Source organism: Mixophyes fleayi, chromosome 10 (genome assembly GCF_038048845.1).
Source record: "Mixophyes fleayi isolate aMixFle1 chromosome 10, aMixFle1.hap1, whole genome shotgun sequence".
NCBI classification, from domain to species: domain Eukaryota; kingdom Metazoa; phylum Chordata; class Amphibia; order Anura; family Limnodynastidae; genus Mixophyes; species Mixophyes fleayi.
The window spans coordinates 55807048-55828784 of NC_134411.1; the positions used below are offsets into that span (position 1 = coordinate 55807048).

At 42.9% G+C, this 21737-nt stretch overlaps 1 protein-coding gene across 1 annotated transcript in view; it reads left to right on the forward strand.

Moving 5' to 3' along the window:
* The first annotated feature begins 6369 nt into the window (after positions 1 to 6369).
* The window catches only part of LOC142104232 (C-signal-like), a 73504-nt gene continuing 58136 nt past the window's right edge, over positions 6370 to 21737 (forward strand). The window contains exons 1-2 of the mRNA XM_075188796.1: positions 6370 to 6568; positions 20351 to 20402. Of these exons, the coding sequence (XP_075044897.1) occupies positions 6422 to 6568; positions 20351 to 20402 (199 nt within the window). The 5' untranslated portion in view covers positions 6370 to 6421. The remainder of the gene's footprint in view (positions 6569 to 20350; positions 20403 to 21737) is intronic.

Consider the following 21737-nt stretch of genomic DNA (forward strand, 5'->3'; position numbering starts at 1 on the left):
ACTGGACAAGTGACACACAGACACATTGGACCATCCAGTGCCGGGAAGTCTGCATTGCCCAGTCCCTATGTTATTTCACATCAATATTGGGGCAAAGCAAAAATGGACAGGCATATTCCCTGTTCCTTGTCATGATTCACCCCTGGCTGCAGTTCAGCACCTCCTCCCTAGAGGTTGCTGTGACTTCATCTGTTCCTGCCAGCAAAGGGTTAAACCTCGATCATGTGTCTGATCCTAATCACCTGTCTCTGGTCTTTACATGACTGCTGCTACAAACAGTCAGGGCTAGTTCTTCAATTGTCCCTGTTGCTGGTCGCTCTATAAAATCTCCTGTGAGCTGATCCTGACTTGCTTTCTGGTATTTGCCTCCTGCCTGTTCCGTTTTGCACCTCCTCTTGTGACCAAGAGCCTGACTTTGTTTGATCTTGATCCTACTTACTGCCTGATAATATTGAGAATGTCCTGACTTCTGACCCTGGCTTGCCTGACTCTACTTGCTCCTGCATTTTCAAAGTCATCATCTTTCTGGAAATACCCTGCATTGCCAAGTGATCATCTCTCTGCAAGTATCCTGCACTTTCAAACTGCTCATCTTGCTGCATGAATTCTTCATTCATCAAGAGTGCTGACAACAGCAAGAATTTTGCATTATCTAGTGCTTATTCTGTGGTGCCTGGGATGTTGTTGTGTGTCTGTGTGTGGGTTCTAGTTCTGTGGCTGTCTCACAGTCCTGAGTTCTCCATTACTAGTTACGGTTCTGAGTTCTATGTCCAGTTCCAGCTCATTCTGTTCTTACAGTCATGACCAAAAGTTTTGAGAATGACAAGTATTGGCTTTCACAAAGTTTTCTGCTTCAGTGTTTTTAGACCTTTTTGTCAGATGTTGCGATGATATACTGAAGTAAAATTCCAAGCATTTCATAAGTGTCAAAGGCTTTTATTGACAATTACATTAAGTTTATGCAAAGAGTCAATATTTGCAGTAATTGCAATAATTCGCTCTGGCATGCTGTCAATCAACTTCTGGGCCACATACTGACTGATGGCCGTCCATTCTTGCCTAATCAATGCTTGGATTTTGTTAGAATTTGTGGGTTTTTGTTTGTGCACCCGGCTCTTGAGGATTGACCACAAGTTCTCAATGGAATTAAGGTCTGGGAAGTTTCCTGGCCATGGACCCAAAATGTTGATCTTTTGATCCCCGAGTCACTTAGTTATCACTTTTGCCTTATGGCAAGGTGCTCCATCATGCTGGAAAAGGCATTGTTCATCACCAAACTGCTCTTGGATGGTTGAGAGAAGTTGCTCTTGGAGGATGTTTTGGTACATTCTTTATTCATGGCCGTGTTCTTTAGCAAAATTGTGAGTGAGCCCATGTCAGGAGCCGTCCTGCTTTTGCCTCCAGAAGGCACCTGCCTCCATGCAATTCTTGTGTCCCGTTGCATAGCGACGCACATTTTCCATTCTATTCACATGCGTACGCTAAGCTTGGCTACCATTACTTAGCGACTGGAGACTCTCTTCATATTACGATCCACACGCATGCGCAGGGTATTGGTCCGTCGTATGCAACAAATCGCGATGGATTGCGTTCCTCCCACCGTTTGTGGCAGCATCAATCAGGGATCTATTTCCTCTATATAATGAGCACTCGGACACCATTTGCTTGCCAGAGTATTTGGTCTTCAGCCTTGCTCCAGCGTTTGTTCCTGTGTTATTGCCTATTTGGATTCTGACCCCGGCTTGTTCCTGATTTCTCCTTTGGTTCCTGATTTTGGTTTAGAGTGACTCTTGATTCTGACTCGGCTTCCTGACCATTCTACTGCTCCAGATTTGGCTGTGTTTCATCTCTCTGGTTTTAACCCGGCTTGCTGACTATTCTGTGTATTGCTGATTCTGGGCTACCATTCTGGATCCTGATGCCCCCTCATTTGATACCTCGCCAGCTAACTGATACTGAGGGCCGCAACCTGCACGCCTCTTGCAGCGAACTCCATAACTCCTTGCGGGGGTCTCTGGTGAAAACTAGGGGCGTGTTAGACTCCACGCCTCAGTACTCAGTAGTGCCAACTGCTGGTAGGTGTCACCAACTTCATCTTCGTGATTGTGGCAGCCCAATCCCTTGGCTGAGAAGCAACCCCACACATGAATGGTCTCAGGATGCTTTACTGTTGACATGACTCAGGACTGATGGTAGGGCTCACCGTTCCTTCTCTGGACAAGCATTTTTCCAGATGTCCTAAACAATCTGAAAGGGGATTCATCAGAGAAGATGACTTTACCCCAGTCCTCAGCAGTCCAATCCCTGTACCTTTTGCAGAATATCAGTCTGTCCCTGATGTTTTTCCTAAAGAGAAGTGGCTTCTTTGCTGGCCTTCTTGACACCAGGCCATCCTCCAAAGGTCTTTGCTTCACTGTGTATGCAGATGCACTCACACCTGCCTGCTGCCATTCCTGAGCAAGCTCTGCACTGGTGGTGCCCCAATTCTGCAGCTGAATCAACTTTAGGAGATGGTCCTGGTGCTTGCTGGACATTCCTGGGCACCCTGAAGCCTTCTTCACAACTATTGAACCTCTCTCTTTGAAGTTCTTGATGATACGATAAATGGTTGGTTTAGGTGCAGTCTTACTAGCAGCAATATCCTTGCCGGTGAAGCCTTTTTTGTGCAAAGCAATGATGACTGCACGTGTTTCCTTGCAGGTAACCATGTTTAACAGAGGAAGAACAATGATTTCAAGCACCACCCTCCTTTTAAAGCTTCCAGTCTGTTATAACTCAATAACCAGGTTAGAGTGATCTCCAGCCATGTCCTCGCCAACACTCTCACCTGCGTTAATGAGAGAATTACTGACCTGATGTCAGCTGGTCCTTTTGTGGCAGAGTTAAAATGCAGTGGAAATGTTATTTTTGGGATAAAGTTCATTGTCATGGCAAAAAGGGACTTTGAAATTAATTGCAATTCATCTGATCACTCTTCATGATATTCTGGAGTATATGCAAATTGGCATCATAAAAATTGAGGCAGCAGACTGTATGCAGTCACCAGCCCTGTGCTGTGAATCATCGTGACCCATCTTTCACACTCACCAGCTAACGGAGATCCAGTCCACATTATTTGATGCAATTCACCATCTATGGACTTACCAGGAACTACCTTGCGGGAGTGTTGTTTCTACGGACCTTATTCAGGTGCGCACCTGGTCTTTTATCTCTACATCGGAGCTCCACGCTGACACGCCGCCAGCGCTAATACGGAGGAGTTCAAGTTGGGACACATCCTTTCATTCACGGATCCTACGGGGACTTGTAAGTGTGCATGCTTCACGCTCATCCCCAGCTTACCATCTAGTCCCCAGATACTTTCTCCATTACATCCTATCGGCAGTTTGCCGTTTGTCCTATCCATCTATTTCCTACACTTAGCTCTCAGATTACTTCTCTCCAGTATCCACATTGGATTGAATATTTCAAATATAGTTACCATTGTCTATAATTAGGCAGTACCATCTATTCTCCATTTTGTGTTGTGGTCAATTTTATCTGTATGATTTATGCCAATCTTCATGATATTTGAGTTTTACATGAATTATTGATTGTTTGTTTTTTATTAAATTATCTATGTTTTTTCGAGACACAGATATATGTCATTTTTCATATTGATTGATATCTGCATCAATTGATACATTTTTGGGTTGAGTTCTTCCCAGCGCTGTATATTTCCTTCTGTTTATAGCAGACTTTTTTTAAAATAATATTTGTGTCAGTCTAAAAACTTAGGCCATGACTGTAGTATCCGTGTATTACACATTCTGAGATTCTTATAGTGGGTTCCAATCGATGTGCCCAGTTCAGCTGCCGGGGTTGAGTTCCTGCAAACAGTTCAAGAGTGTTGCTACAGTGGATTCTACTCTGGCACAGATTCTGATCCTGACAATCTGTACCTGCAGTCATTCTGTTGTGCCTGTTATTATATTATATTATATCTGATAGAATATTGAACAATCAATTGCCCTTAGAATGGAATTAATTAATAGGGAATGTTGTGGTAGAAGAAATGCTCCCAAAGAAAGTTAATTTACTTCTATGGGAGCAAATGGAAAAATAATAAAGCTTTCAGTCAGGGATTTTCTCCCATTTATGTGACCTACAAACCCGATATCAAGCTCTTTCCTGTTAAAATATACCTACAAAGGGGGAATTTAGCTGCATACCAACCTGAGTATTAAATATGGTATCTCAGCAAGATAAACTGAATGAATGAGCTTCAATTGTGGCTAACACCTGTAGTGACTTTAACTAATAATAGAGGTCTCACTACAGGCTTTTGCTATGATTATATATATATATATATATATTGTAACAAAGGGAGGCATTTATCTGACAAGAGGCAGAGAAAGTATACAAACAGAAAAAAACATTGGCACAGTTATGCACCTAGGTTGAGGTTAAACCAGGTAAAAACGTATGTGTAATTTAAAGTTTGCTAACTTACATGATTTCCTCTCAGCAAACAGACAGGGTGTATCTTATTAGTCCAAACAGAGGCAGTGATGGGCGTTTCCTTATAAAGAGAAGGTGGGTGTGTCACCTGCCCATCAAGCTAAGGCTGGGGGAGGAGTATCATGTATAAAAGCTTGACTGTGTTACTTGTTCAGTGAGACCAACGCTGTGGTAGCTGGCTGGGCCTGAGAGATCTGGTCTATGTATAGTTAGCGTTTAGGGTCTCCAAGTATTGATGTGAAATCTGTATGGTGTCAAAACATTTAACATCCTGACAATAAAACTACATAAAAAGGAAGAAGTTGTTCTCGTGTGCTTCTGCAGTAGCGGGCTCTTGCCACAATATATATATATATATATATATATATATATATATATATATATATATATATGTCAGTGCTACTTGTTAGCAATAGGGGGATTGTTATCATCATCTACTTATATAGCGCCACCAATTCCGCAGCACTGTACAGAGAACTCACGCACATTAGTCCCTGCCCTATTGGAGCTTACAGTCTACATTCATTAACATATACACAGGCCGAGAGAGACTACAATTCAATAGGAGCCAATTAACCTACTAGTATGTTTTTGGAGTATGGGAGGAAACCAGAAAACCCGGAAGAAACCCACACAAACACAGGCAGAACATACAAACTCCACACAGATAAGTCCATTGTTGGGAATTGAACTCATGAACCCAGCCACTAAGCCACTGTGCGGACTGTCTGAATAAATGAGAATATCCAGATAACAGCAATTTGATGAAACAAGAAAGACACAGGCAAAATGGTGGCTAAATTGTTAGCACTTCTGTCTTACAGCACTGGGGTCATGCGTTCAATTCCTGACTGTGGCCTTATCTGTGAGGAGTTTGTATGTTCTATCTGTGTTTTGCGTGGGTTTCTTCCATGTGCTCCGGTTTCCGGCCACACTTTAAAAACATACTAGTAGGTTAATTGGCTGCTATCAAATTGACCCTACTCTGTCTATCTGTGTATATGTTAAAGTATTTAGACTTTAAGCTCCAATGGGGCAGGGACTGATGTGAGTGTGTTCTCTGTACAGCGCTGTGGAATTAGTGCACTATATAAATAAATGGTGATGATGTTTATATATATTACATGGGACAACAGGGTTATTGCAGTCAATTTGCAATTTTTATTATTTACTATTTCACAATGTTTATTTTCTTTTTAATCATTTCGCTAGATTTCTAATAATTAGGATGAATTAATATTTTAAAATTGTTTCAATATAGAATTTATTTTTATTATATTATTATTCACATCCCATAGTGCCCCTATATACAAATATTGTTTTCTTGTTGTGCCTTTTGTATATCAGAGATATGGCACAATCAAAATAATGATTATCGATATAAACTGAAGCGTTGTGGTATTATGAGTCCACGTGTGACAATATCAACCAAGAGATCAAATAGTGCAAGAACAGGGATGATTATTGGAGACGACGGATATGTGCTTCACCTGTTGACAAAGTAGTAAACTGCAATAAAAAAATAAATAAAGGAATACGTTCAAATAGTTTGACATAACCGTAGATAATGATAGATAAAACAAAAATTCATGGTGAAGTAGGCAAACAATCCCTCCCCCACCACTGCTGGAGAGGTCCACCTACAGAAGGCGTTTTGACCAGATACGTTCCGAAACTGTCGGGGCTTACGTATTTTACATAGTTGCCAATTGACTACTATGATTTCTATATTAATTCGATCTAGTTCTGTTTTTATTTAGCTATTATCTATAATTGCTATAAAAATATATATATTTCAAATGAAAAAAATGTACACCTGTCTGCAAGAAAGTTTCATATTTGTAAATCCGCCTCTTTAAAGGAGGAGGGAAGTGGAGTGAAGGTTGACTTTTGACTGTAGCAGCGTGGTGTCACGCTCATAATGACAGACATGAAGATCCGTAGTGTCCTTGTAACTGGATCTAACCGTGGCATCGGACTAGAGCTGATCAAAAAATTCTTAAACATATCAGAACCTCCAGAGAAGATCTTTGCAACATGCAGAGATCCCGACGGTCCTCGGGCGGAGGTAAAAATAATTTACAGTGTATTTGGTTCAGCAGGTCTAGTTGTGGCACTCTGAGCTCACCATGAGGTTGGTAAGCAGTGAATGGGTTAACAACCGGTTTTATTCACCAACCCGTTATTTTACAATTTGACATTTAGTATCTGCAGTAATGTGTGTATAGCCCTAGAACGTTATACCTTGAGTCACGGGTTTTGAAAAGAAAGGTCGAGCCAGGTTTGTAACCTTGGTAGGAGTAGTTAAGGGCGGACTTAGTTGATAGCTTAGCGTCACTGCAAGTTGCAACAAATCTTTGTTGTCTATAGTATTTCTCCCATGTGGGATTGTTAGGGGATTTATATATATACAGAAAGTTAAGGTTCATATTTTCTCAATTAATTTTTCAAAAATTTGCTTGTGAAAACGTGACATATATGGGAGAATACAACTGCATTAACCGGGTCCATTTAATCCAGGAGTGGTTGACTGCTCCTGAATTTAGCACTGATTTCTTTCTTGAGAAATCTGGGCTCAATTAATAAACCAATATAAACTATCCTTACATCAATTAACTACTTGAACCTTGTTTAACTCTAGAAAAGTCTGTGCTGTTTTATGGAACAGACGAATATCTCCCGAATGGAATGGGGTCTGGTTGGTGCCTATAAAACAAGTGTTTTTTTGGATTAGGTAAAAGCTGGAATGACAGAATGAGTCAGCTTCCTGTAGCGCCCCCTGAAGTCCTCCATTAGAGTTAAGAGGGCCGATTATTAAAATTACACATAAAAATTAGAGGTTATTACAAAGTAAAGATGCTCACTGACCCCTGTGTTTTGGTTTTGGATCTGGAATACCTAGCATAATTTTGCTCTTTTTTTTTTTTTTTTTTTTTTTTGATCCTACATTATTATTAACCTCACTAACACTAATTTCAAGTCATTTGCAGTCAATTTGGACCACCTCACAGGTCACTATTATTTTCATGCACTTTCAAACAAAGACTGCAGATTTAGAAGACCAAGCTTGCCAGACCTATTATTTGTATTTCAGCAATGACTCTTAGCAATGGAGCACTCCTCTTTGTCTGTTACCTATATAACACAGTAGAATTTGCCTGCAAATTCTATACACAAGTTTGGTTGTCTTCCTATTCATCAATGACTCTTGACATCAATGGAGCACTCGTCTTTGTGCAAATTAAGAAAAAAAGCCTGCAAGGACGTAGATTAGTATTTCAGCAATGACAACATTACCAACGCAGCTCTTCTATTTGGGTGTATATTAGACCCTACACTTAGTAGTGCAAATTCAGAAAAAAAGCCTGCAAGGACGTAGATTAGTATTTCAGCAATGACCAAATTACCAAAGCAGCTGCACTCGGAATGGATGACTAAAGTCATACTTGCCAACTCTCCTGGAATGTCCGAGAGACTCCCGAAATTTGGTCGTTCTCACGGACTCCCGGGAGAGCAGGCAAGTCTCCCGCAACTGCCTAGCCTACATGACGCGATTTGCGGTGAATAGTGTCATTTTGCCCGCCCCTCCACGACAAAACAGCATTTTCGTCTCATGGGTTGGCAAAATGACGCATTTGGCCGTGCCCCGCCCCCTCCCGCCCTCTAGTCACGCCCCTCTCCAGGACTACACTTGCCGAAAGTAGGCAAGTATGACTAAAGTGCTTGGATATACGTTGAGGCAGGCAGAATGAATAACTAGAATATATATCTACGATACACACACACTTGTTTTTATTGCATTGTGAGGACCCATGACTTGAACATGAGGCATAGGGACACCCCTTTTCTAATACCCTGTCAACAGAACAATCATATGGGTATGTGTGGGAGCTGTTTGCCACCAGAGTTACCACTTGAGATTTACACTTTGACTCGCTTAATGTACTAATACGGACTTCAAGATGGTGGAAAGTTTCATGTATTTTGGCTGTCTGAGGACATGCCCGCATCCACTGACTCCTAGCCATGGAGGTTACAGCCCTGTTTAACCACTGCATATAATTTCAACAAGTTTTATCACTCTTTAAAGCTGTTATGTGGTTGTTTATGTAGAACTTAGAATTTCAACCCCAACCAGTTCCCATATTTCAGTGCTGGTTCAGCCATAAGGCATGCGCATCGTTGCATACTTTGTGACTCTGTCCTCCGGGAGGACAGGTCATGTGACAGGGATAGGAGGGGGCGTGGTGACATCTTTGCGTCACCATAGCTACGCCCCCACTATAAAATGCCTAAATTCACGGCATTGAATAGCGGGGGGTGGGGCTTACTGATGTGATAAAGCCCCACCACGAGGTTCAATGCCGTGCATTTCGGCATTTTTTAGAACCTGTGAGGGTTGCCTACTCTTCCGGGAGGACTCCCTTAAATTTGGGAGCCTCACGGAAATTGCGGGAGAGTACGCATGCAACACAGTCACATTTGTTTAGCACACGACATGTTTGGATAAATTTGATTATGTGCTTCTCCACTAATTGGATCTCCTCTCTGCCCCAGGTTTTTCACCCCACTTATTTACAACCTGAAAGGAAGCAGAGCGGTTCATTACGACACTGCGAAATACAGAGAAGGCAAAGTGCTTTTTCCAAATGAAACTGTGCGCTACGCCGACCTCTGGAAGCCTTGGTTGGGCACTGGTCCGGTGCTGCTGGGTTCCGACACCGTCTTTCTTCTGACGTGGTTGTTTCGACTGAATGCTTGGCCACTTGTTCCTTTGTCACTGAGGATTGCTCATCATCTGATCTGTAGCTGGATCGGTTCTGATAAGAAACCGATATGTTATCGACCGAGGTAAAAGTCAAAAGCACACATCACACACAAAATTTACACCTTACCGTCTGGAACAATGGGCATCTCGCCTAAAATCTTGCCTTTGAATTCAGCCAGTCTGCCACTCTCTGGAGCCATTAGCAATTTGCTGATCTTAACAAGTTGGAGGGTACCTTCTGGGATGCGGCAATACTGATGGGTGTACCCTAATGTCTTGCCCAAGGAAGTCCGCCAACCGATCCAGTTCTGTGTCTTTTAGGTTAAGGACCTTTGAGAGAGTGGTAACAGGCTTTCGAAGTTTCGTGGAAGTCAGTTGTTGGGATGTTTGGCCACACACTCTCAGGCAAACAGTAGTATGCAGTTGGAGCCTCTGAAGTGTGACAAGGCAGCTGGTCTGGCAAAAATGTAGACATTTTGGTTAGCCACTCCACATTCTTTATGCTTCTCTGTGAGACATTCCATTGCGCCTTGCATGGCTGGTGTCAGCAGGATGGGGACTTTTCTCCCTTATTTTCCCCAGGTTTCAATAGGAGTAAAATGCCGACAGAGCTTCCTCTCAACCTCGGAAAGCTTTAGAGCCATATCTTCATGGAGATCCGAAATATCTCTTGAAGTGAAGGTAGTCGGCAACATCTTGGAAACTTCCCTTTCCTTCTTCGATTAAACAAGATTGCCTGTGCCAGGATGACTTTCACAAGCAGTGCCCAGTTGTTAAGTTCAGGCTTGCAGCTTCTCATCGAAGTATAAGCACACCTTTTTCATATCTTCCGTGATAGGTAAGAGCTGAGGCATGTTCCACTTGGACTCCTTAAGAGTTGTCAAGGCAGTTGATGAGATCAACTCATTCAATCTTGCCTCATAGATCTTCCAGATGTTGCATGCATTTTAAACGACAGCAGTGCAGCCCTCCATCATGGCTCGGCACTTCACAATGCTTGCTATCTTTTGCAAGTAATGCCCGACCTTGAGTGTCACTGAGAATTTTTTTTTTTTTTAATTTTTATTTTTGCAATGTCAAATAACAAAATCACCAACATGCAGTGAAAACGAGCATGTACACATCAATGAAAACATGTGATACAATCAACGTATTACTGTGAGAAATCAATGCAGATGGGTCAAATTACGTATAGAGAGAATGACCAGGAAATTTTTTAAAGATGTGAAAGCGAAATGCCACGAGAAAAAAGGGCATGACGCAGAGAGTGGAAAAGAAAGACTAGATTGTAGCAGAGAAGAAAAAGGAGAGGGATTGAAGGGAGGAGGACGGACAAATGGAGGTGAAGTGTCACGTGAAAGGGGAATAAGCCTCGAAAAACGTCCACACCTTAGTGAACCATCTATATGTCCTATATGATGATGCTGGTCATATATTCCAGGTGCTGTACCTGCCAGACTTTGTTAATAATGGCCTGGAGTGATGGAGGCTGCTGCCTCCAGTCTGCTGCGATTTGGCAGGTGGCTGCCGAAAAGATATGTCTAGCCAGCTTATTCTGGTGTCGAGTCGCTGTGGGCGCTCCCAAGGGCTAGCGGAAAAATTTAGGTTCTAATGGGATAGTTACCTAGAGTACCGATTGGATCAGTTGTTTAATCTCGGCCCAGAAGTTTGTCAATTTGGGACAGGCCCACCATATGTGGGTAAAGTTACCCTCATGGGAGCTCCCCCGCCAACAGCGGTCAGAAGAGTTTGGGAGAATTTTATGAATCCGGGAGGGAACGTAGTACCATCGGTACAGTCCCTTGTAGACATTCTCTTTTATTTTAACACAGATAGAACTGGAGGCAGCATTCTCATATATCTCCGACAATTCTTTGCTTAAAAGGGCTTCACCAAAGTCACGTTTCCAGGCTAGTTCATGGGAATCTCTAAGGTCTGTAGAAGGTGGGGCGAGTTCATAGTATAGTGTTGAAATAAGGCCTTTCGTAGAGGACTGGCGGAGACAGACATTTTCGAACGTGGTAAGGGGACGGAAGAGAGGCGAGTTTTAGCTGTGTGTAGAAATTGGTAGAAAAATTTAGAGGGAATATCCATTCAAGATTGGATGTCTGTAAACGAGGGGAACACTACCGTGGAGGTGAGATCTTTTAAGAAATGAACCCCTTGTGAAGTCCACGAGAAAAAACCTTTGGGGGAAAGACCCGGTGCGAAGTCAGAGGAGCTAAATAGAGGTATTAGGGGAGAGGGATTGAGGAAAAGGCCAAATTTCTGAGAGGATGAGTCCCAAACCGCCAGAAAGTGTGTAATGACCGGATAAAGTGAGACACGATTTGGACGACGAGCCCGTGGGAGCCATAGGAGAGTGGATAGAGATAGCATACCCAGACTTTCAGCCTCAATCTCGACACAAACCCTGGAGGGTGTTGAACTACACCACAGAACGCATTGAGCGAGCGGAGTGGAGAGATAGTAGCATCGGAAATCGGGTATTCACAGTCCTCCTCCCCGTGGGGCTCTCTGTAAAAGCTTAAAACGGACTCGGGGGTGCTTACCAGACAAGATAAATTGAGATATATGAAAGTGGAGAAACTTGAAAACATAGGTGGGACCCGGATGGGAAGGGTTTGAAAGAGGTAAAGGAGCCTAGGGAGTATATTCATCTTGACCGCATTAATACGGCCTATCCAGGAAATGTATAGCTGTGACCATGAAGTAAGATCCGACTTAATTTGTGCTAGAATGTGAGGAAAGTTGGCCTGAAAAAGCTGGTGAAGATGCTTAGTCAGATATACCCCCAAGGTACTTAATTTTTTGAAGATGCCAGTTAAATGGAAAGGAACCTTCTAGTGACACTTATTCTGCTGGGGAAACGTAAAAGTCCAGGACTTCTGTCTTATCAGTGTTAACTTTATAACCCGAAAAGTGGCCATAGAGATCTAGTTCGTCCACGAGAGGAGGAATGTAAAAAATCGGGTTTGTAATAGTCAACAAGACATATAGAGCCATCTTATGAGAAGAACTACTCACCGGAATGCCTGTTATCTGCTGATTAGCCTGGATTCTGGCTGCTAATGGCTCTATGATAAGGGCAAAGATGAGTGGAGAGAGGGGCGGGCCCTGCCGTGTGCCATTGGCAATAGTGAAGGGGGCCGATGTCAGAACATTTGCAGAGATTGTGGCCGACGGGGAGTGGTACAGGGCTGAGATGCTAGTCATAAATTTGCCAGAGAAACCCATCGGTCCCAGCACCCCAACCATAAATGACCAGGAGATGCGATCAAATGCTTTCTCAGCGTCTAGTGACATAAGGAGGGAGGGGAGCTTCCCCCTGTGAATTGTGTATCGGATCAATTGTTCTCGTGTTGTCAGGGGCTTAACGCCCCGGAATAAATCCCACCTGGGCGGGATGGATGAGGGAGGGGAGGCAAAATTTTTGCATAGATTCTAAGGTCTACATTGAGGAGGGATATTGGTCTATAGCTAGAGCAGAGGGCTGGGTCCTTCCCTGGCTTCGGAATGACAATGATGTTGGCTCTGGTAGTGGCAGCGTCAAATGTTGCTCCTCCCAAGATCTCATTAAAGAAGGATGTCAAATGTGGGCCCAGTACTGTAGCAAACTTCTTGTAATATTGTGGGGTGAAACTGTCAGGGCCTGGAGCTGAAGAGGCTTTCAGGGATTTAATGGCCACCAATACATCGCTCAGAGTGATGTCTGCGTTCAGTGACTTTAGATGTTGCGAAGTGAGCCTGGGGAGAGGGGTGGTAGCTAGATATTCGTCTAGAGTCGGAACTGTGTGAGCGCTTTGAGGAGGAAGTGGCGGGGATAAATTATAAAAAAAAAAAGGAGTAAAATTCAGGAAATGTCTATCTCCTTGGGGTCGTAAGTAACTCCGCCCGCCTGTGAGCAACAAATTTTATCGATGTAGCCTAGGGTCATCTAACGAATCTTTCTGGCTAGAACAGAGTCTGCTTTATCAGATTTATCGTAGTACCTTTGTTGAAGTTTCTGCATAGTAATTGCAGTCCTACGAGAAAGAAGGGTGTTAAGTTGGCCTTTCAGTGAGGTAATTTGAGTGAGCAGGGCGGGGTCATGAAGGGACTGGTGTTGGGAAAGAAGAGAGGCAATTTTATGTTCTAAACTAGCTACCTCTTCTGTAGCCTTTCTCCTAGAAGCCGCAGTCAAGCTAATAAGTGCATGGATTACATGTATCACGTCTATGCGGGAGTACAGGTGATGAGGGGCAGAGTAATGGGTGTAATCCCTAGCATCTGAGTTACAGAGCCGCCAGGAATCATACATGCGGTGATGATAGAGGAGTGTGGCTTAAGAGGTCGATTCTAAAGAAGTGCGAGTGCGCCACCGGGTGGAAGAAGGGGAAGACCTATCCAGGACAGAATCAACGGTCACTTTAAAATCACCATCCACTATCACATGACTCCGCGCCAACCGTTCAATGCATTTAAAGAGTCTGATAAAAAAAGGCTTTTGTTTCTGGTTAGGGGCACAGACCGAAACCAGAGTTACAGGGTACCACCCGCCAATATAAAGCAACCCTCCGGGTATGCATAAGTGTTGGAGTGCAAGAAGGGAACTTTCTTGCACTCCCAGCTTCTTGCAATCCGCAGAGGCAAAGAAAGTCTGAGAAAACTGCTTACCCTGAAGCTGAGAATGGACTCCAGTGAAGTGCGTCTCCTGGAGAAAAACAATATCCACTTTTTCAGTCCTACAGGCTCCCAGCAGCATCGTACGTCTACGAGGGGTGTTGAGGCCGATGACGTTGATCTAATTTTTTTTAGGGCCATAGCACTGAAAGAGCGTTAAATCCTGGCAACATGACTAATAATGAGGAGGAAAGGGGTAAGTTATTAAACCGTCCTTGAGAGGAGATGAGGGAGGGAATAAGGAAGGAAAGTCGAGAGAAAAGAAAGGAAAAAGAAAAGGAAGAGGGGGCCCAATTGGGCGTAAACCCTGTGTAAAAGGAACCCAGGAGGGGTTCAAAAACATAGTGAAATTTGGATACAAATAACAATAAACAATATCAAAGGGTGCGTGGGGGGTGGTCCTGTGTATGGAATGCAATGAGATCAAGAACGTAGACCCAAATAAAGTCTTAAGAAAAAAAATAAAATAATATTAACTAACCGTAAAACAGTGTGCATTAACCACATGTTAGCATTAGAGCTCTAAAATTTTATATCTTTAGGGGAAGGGGGGAGGGGAATAAAAGGGAGGGAAGGGGGGTAGAGAGAACAGGAATCACCTTACCAAGAAAAAACACAAGAGGTCATAGCAGCAACATGATAATTCAAAGTAAACGCAATGACAAGTAAATACCGCTATAAATATACTAACAAACTAATAACTTGAAGAAACTGGTGTAAGGTAAAGATAAAGACAAGGAGCTCAAGGCTCCAACCCGTGTAGGAAGTCCACCTGTGAAGACAAAACAAATACAAAGCAAAGAACCAATGACAATAACGGACACATCATGTGGGCGTAGCATCTCGGACTTTGCGGCGGGAGGAATGGGACCAGTCTGGTTGTGGAGGTGCTGATCGTTGAGCCTTCGGAGAGCCGGTCTGTGGAGCAGTCGTCACAGGAAGGATGTCCAATTTAGCTAATAATTCCTGTCCTTGGTCTACCATTTTGATATAATGAGATGAGTTGGCTGCAAACACCTGAAGTTGAAACGGAAAGCACCAACGATACTGGAAATTATGCTGTCGCAGAATCCTAGTGACAGGCTGCAGATCTCTCCGTTTCTGAATTGTGGAGGGAGCAACATCCTGAAACAGCTGGATATCCATGCTCTAGAAAGAGAGAACAGACAGATCCCTAGTCGCAAAGAGGATGCGGTCCCATGTGCGGAAATAGTGCAGGTGCACTATAATATCTCGAGGAGGCAGACCATTGGCAGGACGAGCCCGAAGAACCCTATGAGCATGGTCCATCAAACAGTCAGTGTCAGAGAGCCCCGGGAGAATATGTTGAAAAAGGTCTTTAAGAAAAGCCTGAAAGTCCGCCGGGGAGATTTCTTCAGCAACATTACGGATACGAATATTGTTGCGACGGGACCGATTCTCAGAATCCTCCTGCTTTTCCTTGAGGGTCTCAACTTCATTACGAAGGCGGGTAATTTCGTTGTCCATCGTAATTTGTGAGCGGCAGAGATCGTCTGTTTTTGTCTCCAGCACGTCTGATCTGTTGCCCAGTGAAGTTAGTTCGGTTTTAAAGTCATTAACAACTTTAGAAAGTTCTTGGTGGAATGTTTGTTTGACCCCTTCCAGTAGACTGGTCATCACAGCTTGGATCTGTGGGTCCAGCTGGACATCAGAGGGCGGCTGAGAGCCTGGCGTTTCTGTACGTGCCAGAGGCGGGGAAGACAGCTTATTCTTTGAACCAAAAAAGTTAGCAGAGGACCCAGAGTTCACTTTCTTTGGTTTGTGGGTCATGACGGAAAAGCTGAGAACTGACACTCAGTTGAGGAGGATGAGGGAGGCAGGGAAGGGCTGGGATGAGGAAAGAAGGTGAAAGGGGTGCACACTTTTACATCGATTAGTATGATAGGGGTCTTTCCTGGTCCAGCATGAGTGGGAGAGGTCACATGTTCAGCGTCCGGGTAAAGGCCAACAGGTGAATGTTAGCGTCAATAATTAAAAACCCTCACGTGCCAGGCAGGTTAGTAAGTGACAAAGCTTGATGGACGCTACAGATGATAGTAGTTGGTGTACTCCTAACAGTTGGGCACCGGTTTCTTGCCTTTCAGATGTTGTCAGCGTAGCACTTGAAGCAATGTAGCAGGGTCTTTTATACAGGTGATATTGAGAGGAAATAAAGAGACCGTGATTTGACCAACTGTTCCAGAAGCTGGCCTATGAAATGTCACTGAATCATCAGGTAGACATTAGCTAGATAGGAATAATTGCAACAGCAATGAATAGTAAATGTAGTGTATTTCAACCAACACGAGAGGGCAGTATTGTTCCATGAATGAATGAAGCAAAGGAGATCAGCAGACTTGAGTGCATCTTGGTAGAAGGCAAGGTAAGTGGAGTGGACTCAAATGTGACAGGCTAGGATGAGATACCAGGGGAGCACCAGTAGGGACACAGATACCACAGAATGTAAGGCGGCAACAAGCCCCGTGGCATGATCAGCACCACACGACTTGTCAGGGAAAATGCAGTGAGTGTTGATACTCACTGCACCAGCATACAGTAGGGATCATCAGCACTGTCCACACACCCAGCAGGGTGATGAGAAGCTACAGACGAGGCACCAGGGGGAGCCAGTAGCAGCCACAGCTCCAGAAGAACGCCTATTTTTCAGGCCAGCGGTCCACAGTCTCCACTCCTGCCCAGCGTTCCCAGCCCTGCCGTCCCTCCGGAATGGTGGGTAGGCACTACCCCTCGACGCTTGGTTCTTTTGTGGCCAGCTATTTGGGCCGGATCTGTCTGGCGGGTTCCATTGGCCCTGCCCACCGGAAGTAGGCGGCGCAGGTGCCACTCGAGGTCTGGCGCCTGGACCAAAAACAGGCCTGTCCCCAGCAGCGCTCACCGTCCCGCGGAAGGGAGCCCAATGGAGAGTGGCTACCTGGGCAAATGCAGCAGCCGCGGAGGTAGCCCAGCACAGGTGCTGCACGGTCCCTTAAGGATTAGCCAGTGAGGGCAGTGTCAGGTCGGGCGGTGTGGCAGTACAAGTTTGGAGTTCCGTGCTACCATCAGGTGCACAATATCTTCCTTGTTGCTCAGAGAGCCAGCAGAGAGGTTTTAGGGAACGAGTGACCCCATATTTCCCAGTTTATGTGAACAACGGGGTCTCAGCCAGCGTGACTCTCCAGAACGGCGTCCTGACTATGCATCCCGTCACTGAGGATTTCTTAAATCTACCTGTCTCTTCTTCATAGCCAGCTACCAGCTTCAGTGTCTACGACGTGCTGAAAATTCGATGGGATTAAAGGGGATTGCTCTTCTGGGGCCTGATTCATTAAGGTTCTTAAATGAAGAGGATTCTCATTTCAGTCTCCTGGACAAAACCATGTTACAATGGAAGGGGTGCAAATAAGTGTTCTGTTTTACACATAAGTTAACTACTGACTGTTTTTTCATGTAACACACAAATATCAACTTTAAATGTCAGTGTACAAATAAGCTATCAAGTATTTGTGTGCTACATGAAAAAACAGTCAGTATTTAACTTATGTGTAAAACAGAACACTTATTTGCACCCCTTCCATTGTAACATGGTTTTGTCCAGGAGACTGAAATGAGTATCCTCTTCATTTGAGATCCTTAATGAATCAGGCCCCTGGCCTGTATCAATAGCCTGCCCATTTCTCTAAGCTTCTGACAGATGTACTCATGCCTGCCAACATCAGAACTGACCCGTTTGAAGAGATGCTGCCTCATCTGCATGATGCATAGGTCATTTTTGAGTGCGAGTAAGATTTTATCCGGGTTCGTGACGCTCAAGAACTTCAAAAAGCCACCACTGATGACAGGGGGAACAGGCTGAGCACAGGTGCACAAAGGCTGTTTTTGTCAGGTGTGGTCCCTTCGATTTAGCTTACATCACTTCATGTGTCGCCGCAGGTACTTCATTGTAAACAGAACACCGCATCCTGTCCTCATCACCTTTTGGCATTGTGCACAAAATGTGCAAATTACATGCACCTTTCTTTCGAGTGCTTGGGGAATTTCATGGACCAGGCTACTTCAGTTTCATTGCTGTGAACATGCTCCATATGCCAGGCTATTTTTGAGAAGGGCTTCTCACCGTACAGACTGTACTGCTTTTTGTTATATGCCCTTGAGCCATCACTGTTTCTGAGTAGCATTTGGGCGGACACTGTGCCATCTTTCCGGCCTTCTCTGTTTAAAACAACGCTGTCAGCAGGTCGAGAATGGTCCCACATAGAACACATCTCTGGGTACCTCCACTTTGCGTCACTGCCGGGCAGTGGGGCATCCCTGCTTGTGTCTGAACCGCTCTCCTCCGAATTGTCAGGGGCATATTTATCTTCACTGCTCTCTGAGCTATAGTTGGAGCCACTGGTGGGCTCTGTCGTGCTCCACTGTCCCCACTACTTTCAGCAGCAGACAGATGCGACCGTGTCTTATCCCTGTTTGTTGTAAAAAGTGCACACACACTCTCCGGAGACCTCCACATCAAACACATGCGCACATTTGGTCCGACAAAAACGACTCGCGAGCACATGACAGATTGTTATGCCCAGCATATCAACAAGGTCCACCTATATTGATTAGCCTTGCTAAGCTTTGTGGGGACCTCATTTTTTTTTGTCCCCACTATGATTAAGGTCCCCACAGTGTTGGTGTGTAAACAGGTCAATGTTCTTACAACATAGAAATGCAACAGGAATGCAAGTGCTCTCTTTTTCTTTCACTCTTTCCTTCTTTCTCTCTCTCTCTCTCTATCCGGTTTTCTACCATACCATGTTTTACTGGCCATTTTATTTCTGTTATAAATGTTTCTTGTATGCCAGTTTGTGGTGTGTGAGATATAGATATATAAATTATTACACACAGTCAGTAATGAATATACCTGTGCTAAAGCAAGGAGATGTGGAAAACATGCACTGTTAGGGTTCCTGAGGACCAAGTTTAAGAGACCTTGATCTATACATAACTGTATGGTACATAAATATGGAATGTTGATGATTTCTGTGTTTATATGCAGACATTTCTCTTTGTTAGTCTGTAAATATGAATCATCAAGTCATAGGAGCTTAATTCCTCTCTCTATTTGCATGCATTTCTGGGTCAAATAGAGCTATGTGCATACAGGTCCTACACATTTACCTGTGGGGAAAAAAGACGGATGTTTACTTAAAAAGCATTGAAAGTTTGTATCTCCAACAGTAATAATAACATGGCACATATTCTGCTGACTGTTCCCTGTAGCTGTATCTCTTCATAGAGATCAATAATGTTTATGTGAGCATACGGATTAAAATATACCTATACAAGCACTAATATATAATAGTCTTTTTATGCTAATGCAAAAAAAGCACCGAAAGGCCAAATTATAAATGCACAATTTTAGACTTGGTTGGCTCTACTAAGTAATAGGTTTTTAACTAAGCAACTAATGTGTAATACGTAATGTTTCATTATCCCTTTAAAAAGACACTGCTGAAATTGAATTCAGCAATCCCTGAAACCCTCATCCTGTACTTTTAACTTGATAGATACAGTCCTTTTCAGAAGACTGTATTTAACTGTTATCTGATTGTCAAAGTTTGAGCTGATAATCAAATCTTGTATGCAGCTGCATATGGCCTGTCTACCGTAACTACATTTTATTATCTTTATTTACAAATCATTTGAATTATCATGTATTATTAATATTCTGCAAAACGATATTATGCATTCCATTATAAATATATTGTAGATTCTCGTACACGTAATGTCCATCAAAATAGTTCAAGGGAACAACTCTGTGAAGGACCATACTCTCCAACAATGTCACTTTTAATACAGAAAATCACCATAACTAATTTCTGTTTACTGGAGAGAGCCTAGTCATTCTGCTGCCTGAGGAATTAACTGAAATGTTGCTTCTTCAGATCCATTAAACAAACAATTATAAGTAATAATAGAATAGTATATATCATAAAGGGTAAAAAGGGGGAAATTGTAATTTCCTTCATTATTACATCTACAAGAGTAGAAACACTAAGTTAGTAAGAGTAGAGTAGAAACGCTAAGTTAGTCCTTTACAACAATAAAATTAGAGTTTTGTTAATTAACTCTCTGCATTTTGCTGCCCCCCACAATCTCCTGCCTGAGACATCTGCCTCAGTTGAACCTATTTTAGGCACACTCAATATGAAGCAATTGTGGCAATTGTGTCATCAAAGCACACTTCTGCCGGATGCGCGAGATTGGCCTGCTCTCTCGGGAGACCTACCCAGAATTCGGGTGTCTCCCGGACTTTTTAGGAGAGTGGACAAGTATGATTCTACTTTTTATGTACTAAGTGGTTTTATTATGTCACATAATTATTGCAAAAATAAGTTTTATTTTCCTCCTAAATTTTACATTTTCCTGTGATTCCAGGAAGTAAGAAATTTGGCTTTGACACACAGCAGTGTTATCCTACTTCAGCTGGGTAAGTAATATTTACTTCTAATTAGACCCCAAATAATAATCCTGCCTTACTTTAGTACTGGTATTAAAAATAGTATATATTTGAATGCTTTTTAACATCCAATTGCCAACAAAAAAAACAACAAATCAAATGTTCATTGTCCTGACCCCCCAAAATAGAATATATAACTTTACATTGGAACAGAGAACACGCTTTGGTTATGCCCTGTGTCCTGATGCCACCTACCCAAATGTTGGTAGTTATGAGCCTGCTAAATGACATAAAACTGATTGAAGCCAGACAAGTCTTAAGCAAGCTTAGTGTTTTGTGACACATCTTTGCTCCAGATGCACAATAAAATGTACCATATTGTAATATGTAACAATTATGTGCATTTTCAGTACCTCATGTACCCCATGTCTTTTATATTACAGTAATTGGTTATATTCTCGCACCCAGAGTCTTTGCCGCATGCTATTGTAAAGTTGTTTAATTCAATTAGTCCACTTGAAAACAAATACATTTGTGTACTTTAAGTAAATTATGTTGGGTAAGATTCCAACAGTAATTTGGGTACTCTTGAAAACACTCTTGATACATGCAGGGCCTGATTTAGAGTTACTCTAAACTTGAATTAAAAAAAATACATCTTTAAACTTGCAGTCTTATGTCTACATTTTGAGTTGAATCAAAGTACAATTTAGAGATAATAAAAGTATCAGAGGAAAAAACACCTCTGAGAAATTTAGGCACCAAATATAGCTACAATAAAAACAATTCACGGTTTTAAAATAATAATACTGCCTGATGCTCTCCAAAAAGGATATATCAATTTCTTAAGTACGTGGAACCAATAAAGAAAAAGTAGAGTGCATAGAGCATTAAATATTAAAACATTTAATGCAAGCTTTTTACATACACCTAAATTATATAAGCAAAATACTAATATGTACACATATTCCTGAGAGAGGAAACTGCATGGTGAAAGCAGAGAAACAAGTTAAAATTGTGCATCAGACAAAGGATTTCCATGTATTAACAAACTCATAAATGATAACGAACAATAATTAATAAAAATAAAATGTAAAAAAGAAAAAAAGACTAGTGCAAAAAATTGCATTGGTCCACAACCAGCTCTTTCACATAATCAATTATTCTTTCAAGAGTGTATTGTCACAACTTACCCGTCCTCGTTTCAGTGCTGTCCCTTGCGTCGCTGGCCGGCACTTCCGGGTGACTGCTCACGTGATGGCAGCTCGGGGCGGGTTTTTCAAACTTGCTTGGTTACTTAAACAGCGCTTTGACGCTCGTCCAGTGTCAGAGCAACTTTGCTGCCAGCTCCTGACCCCTGGTTTG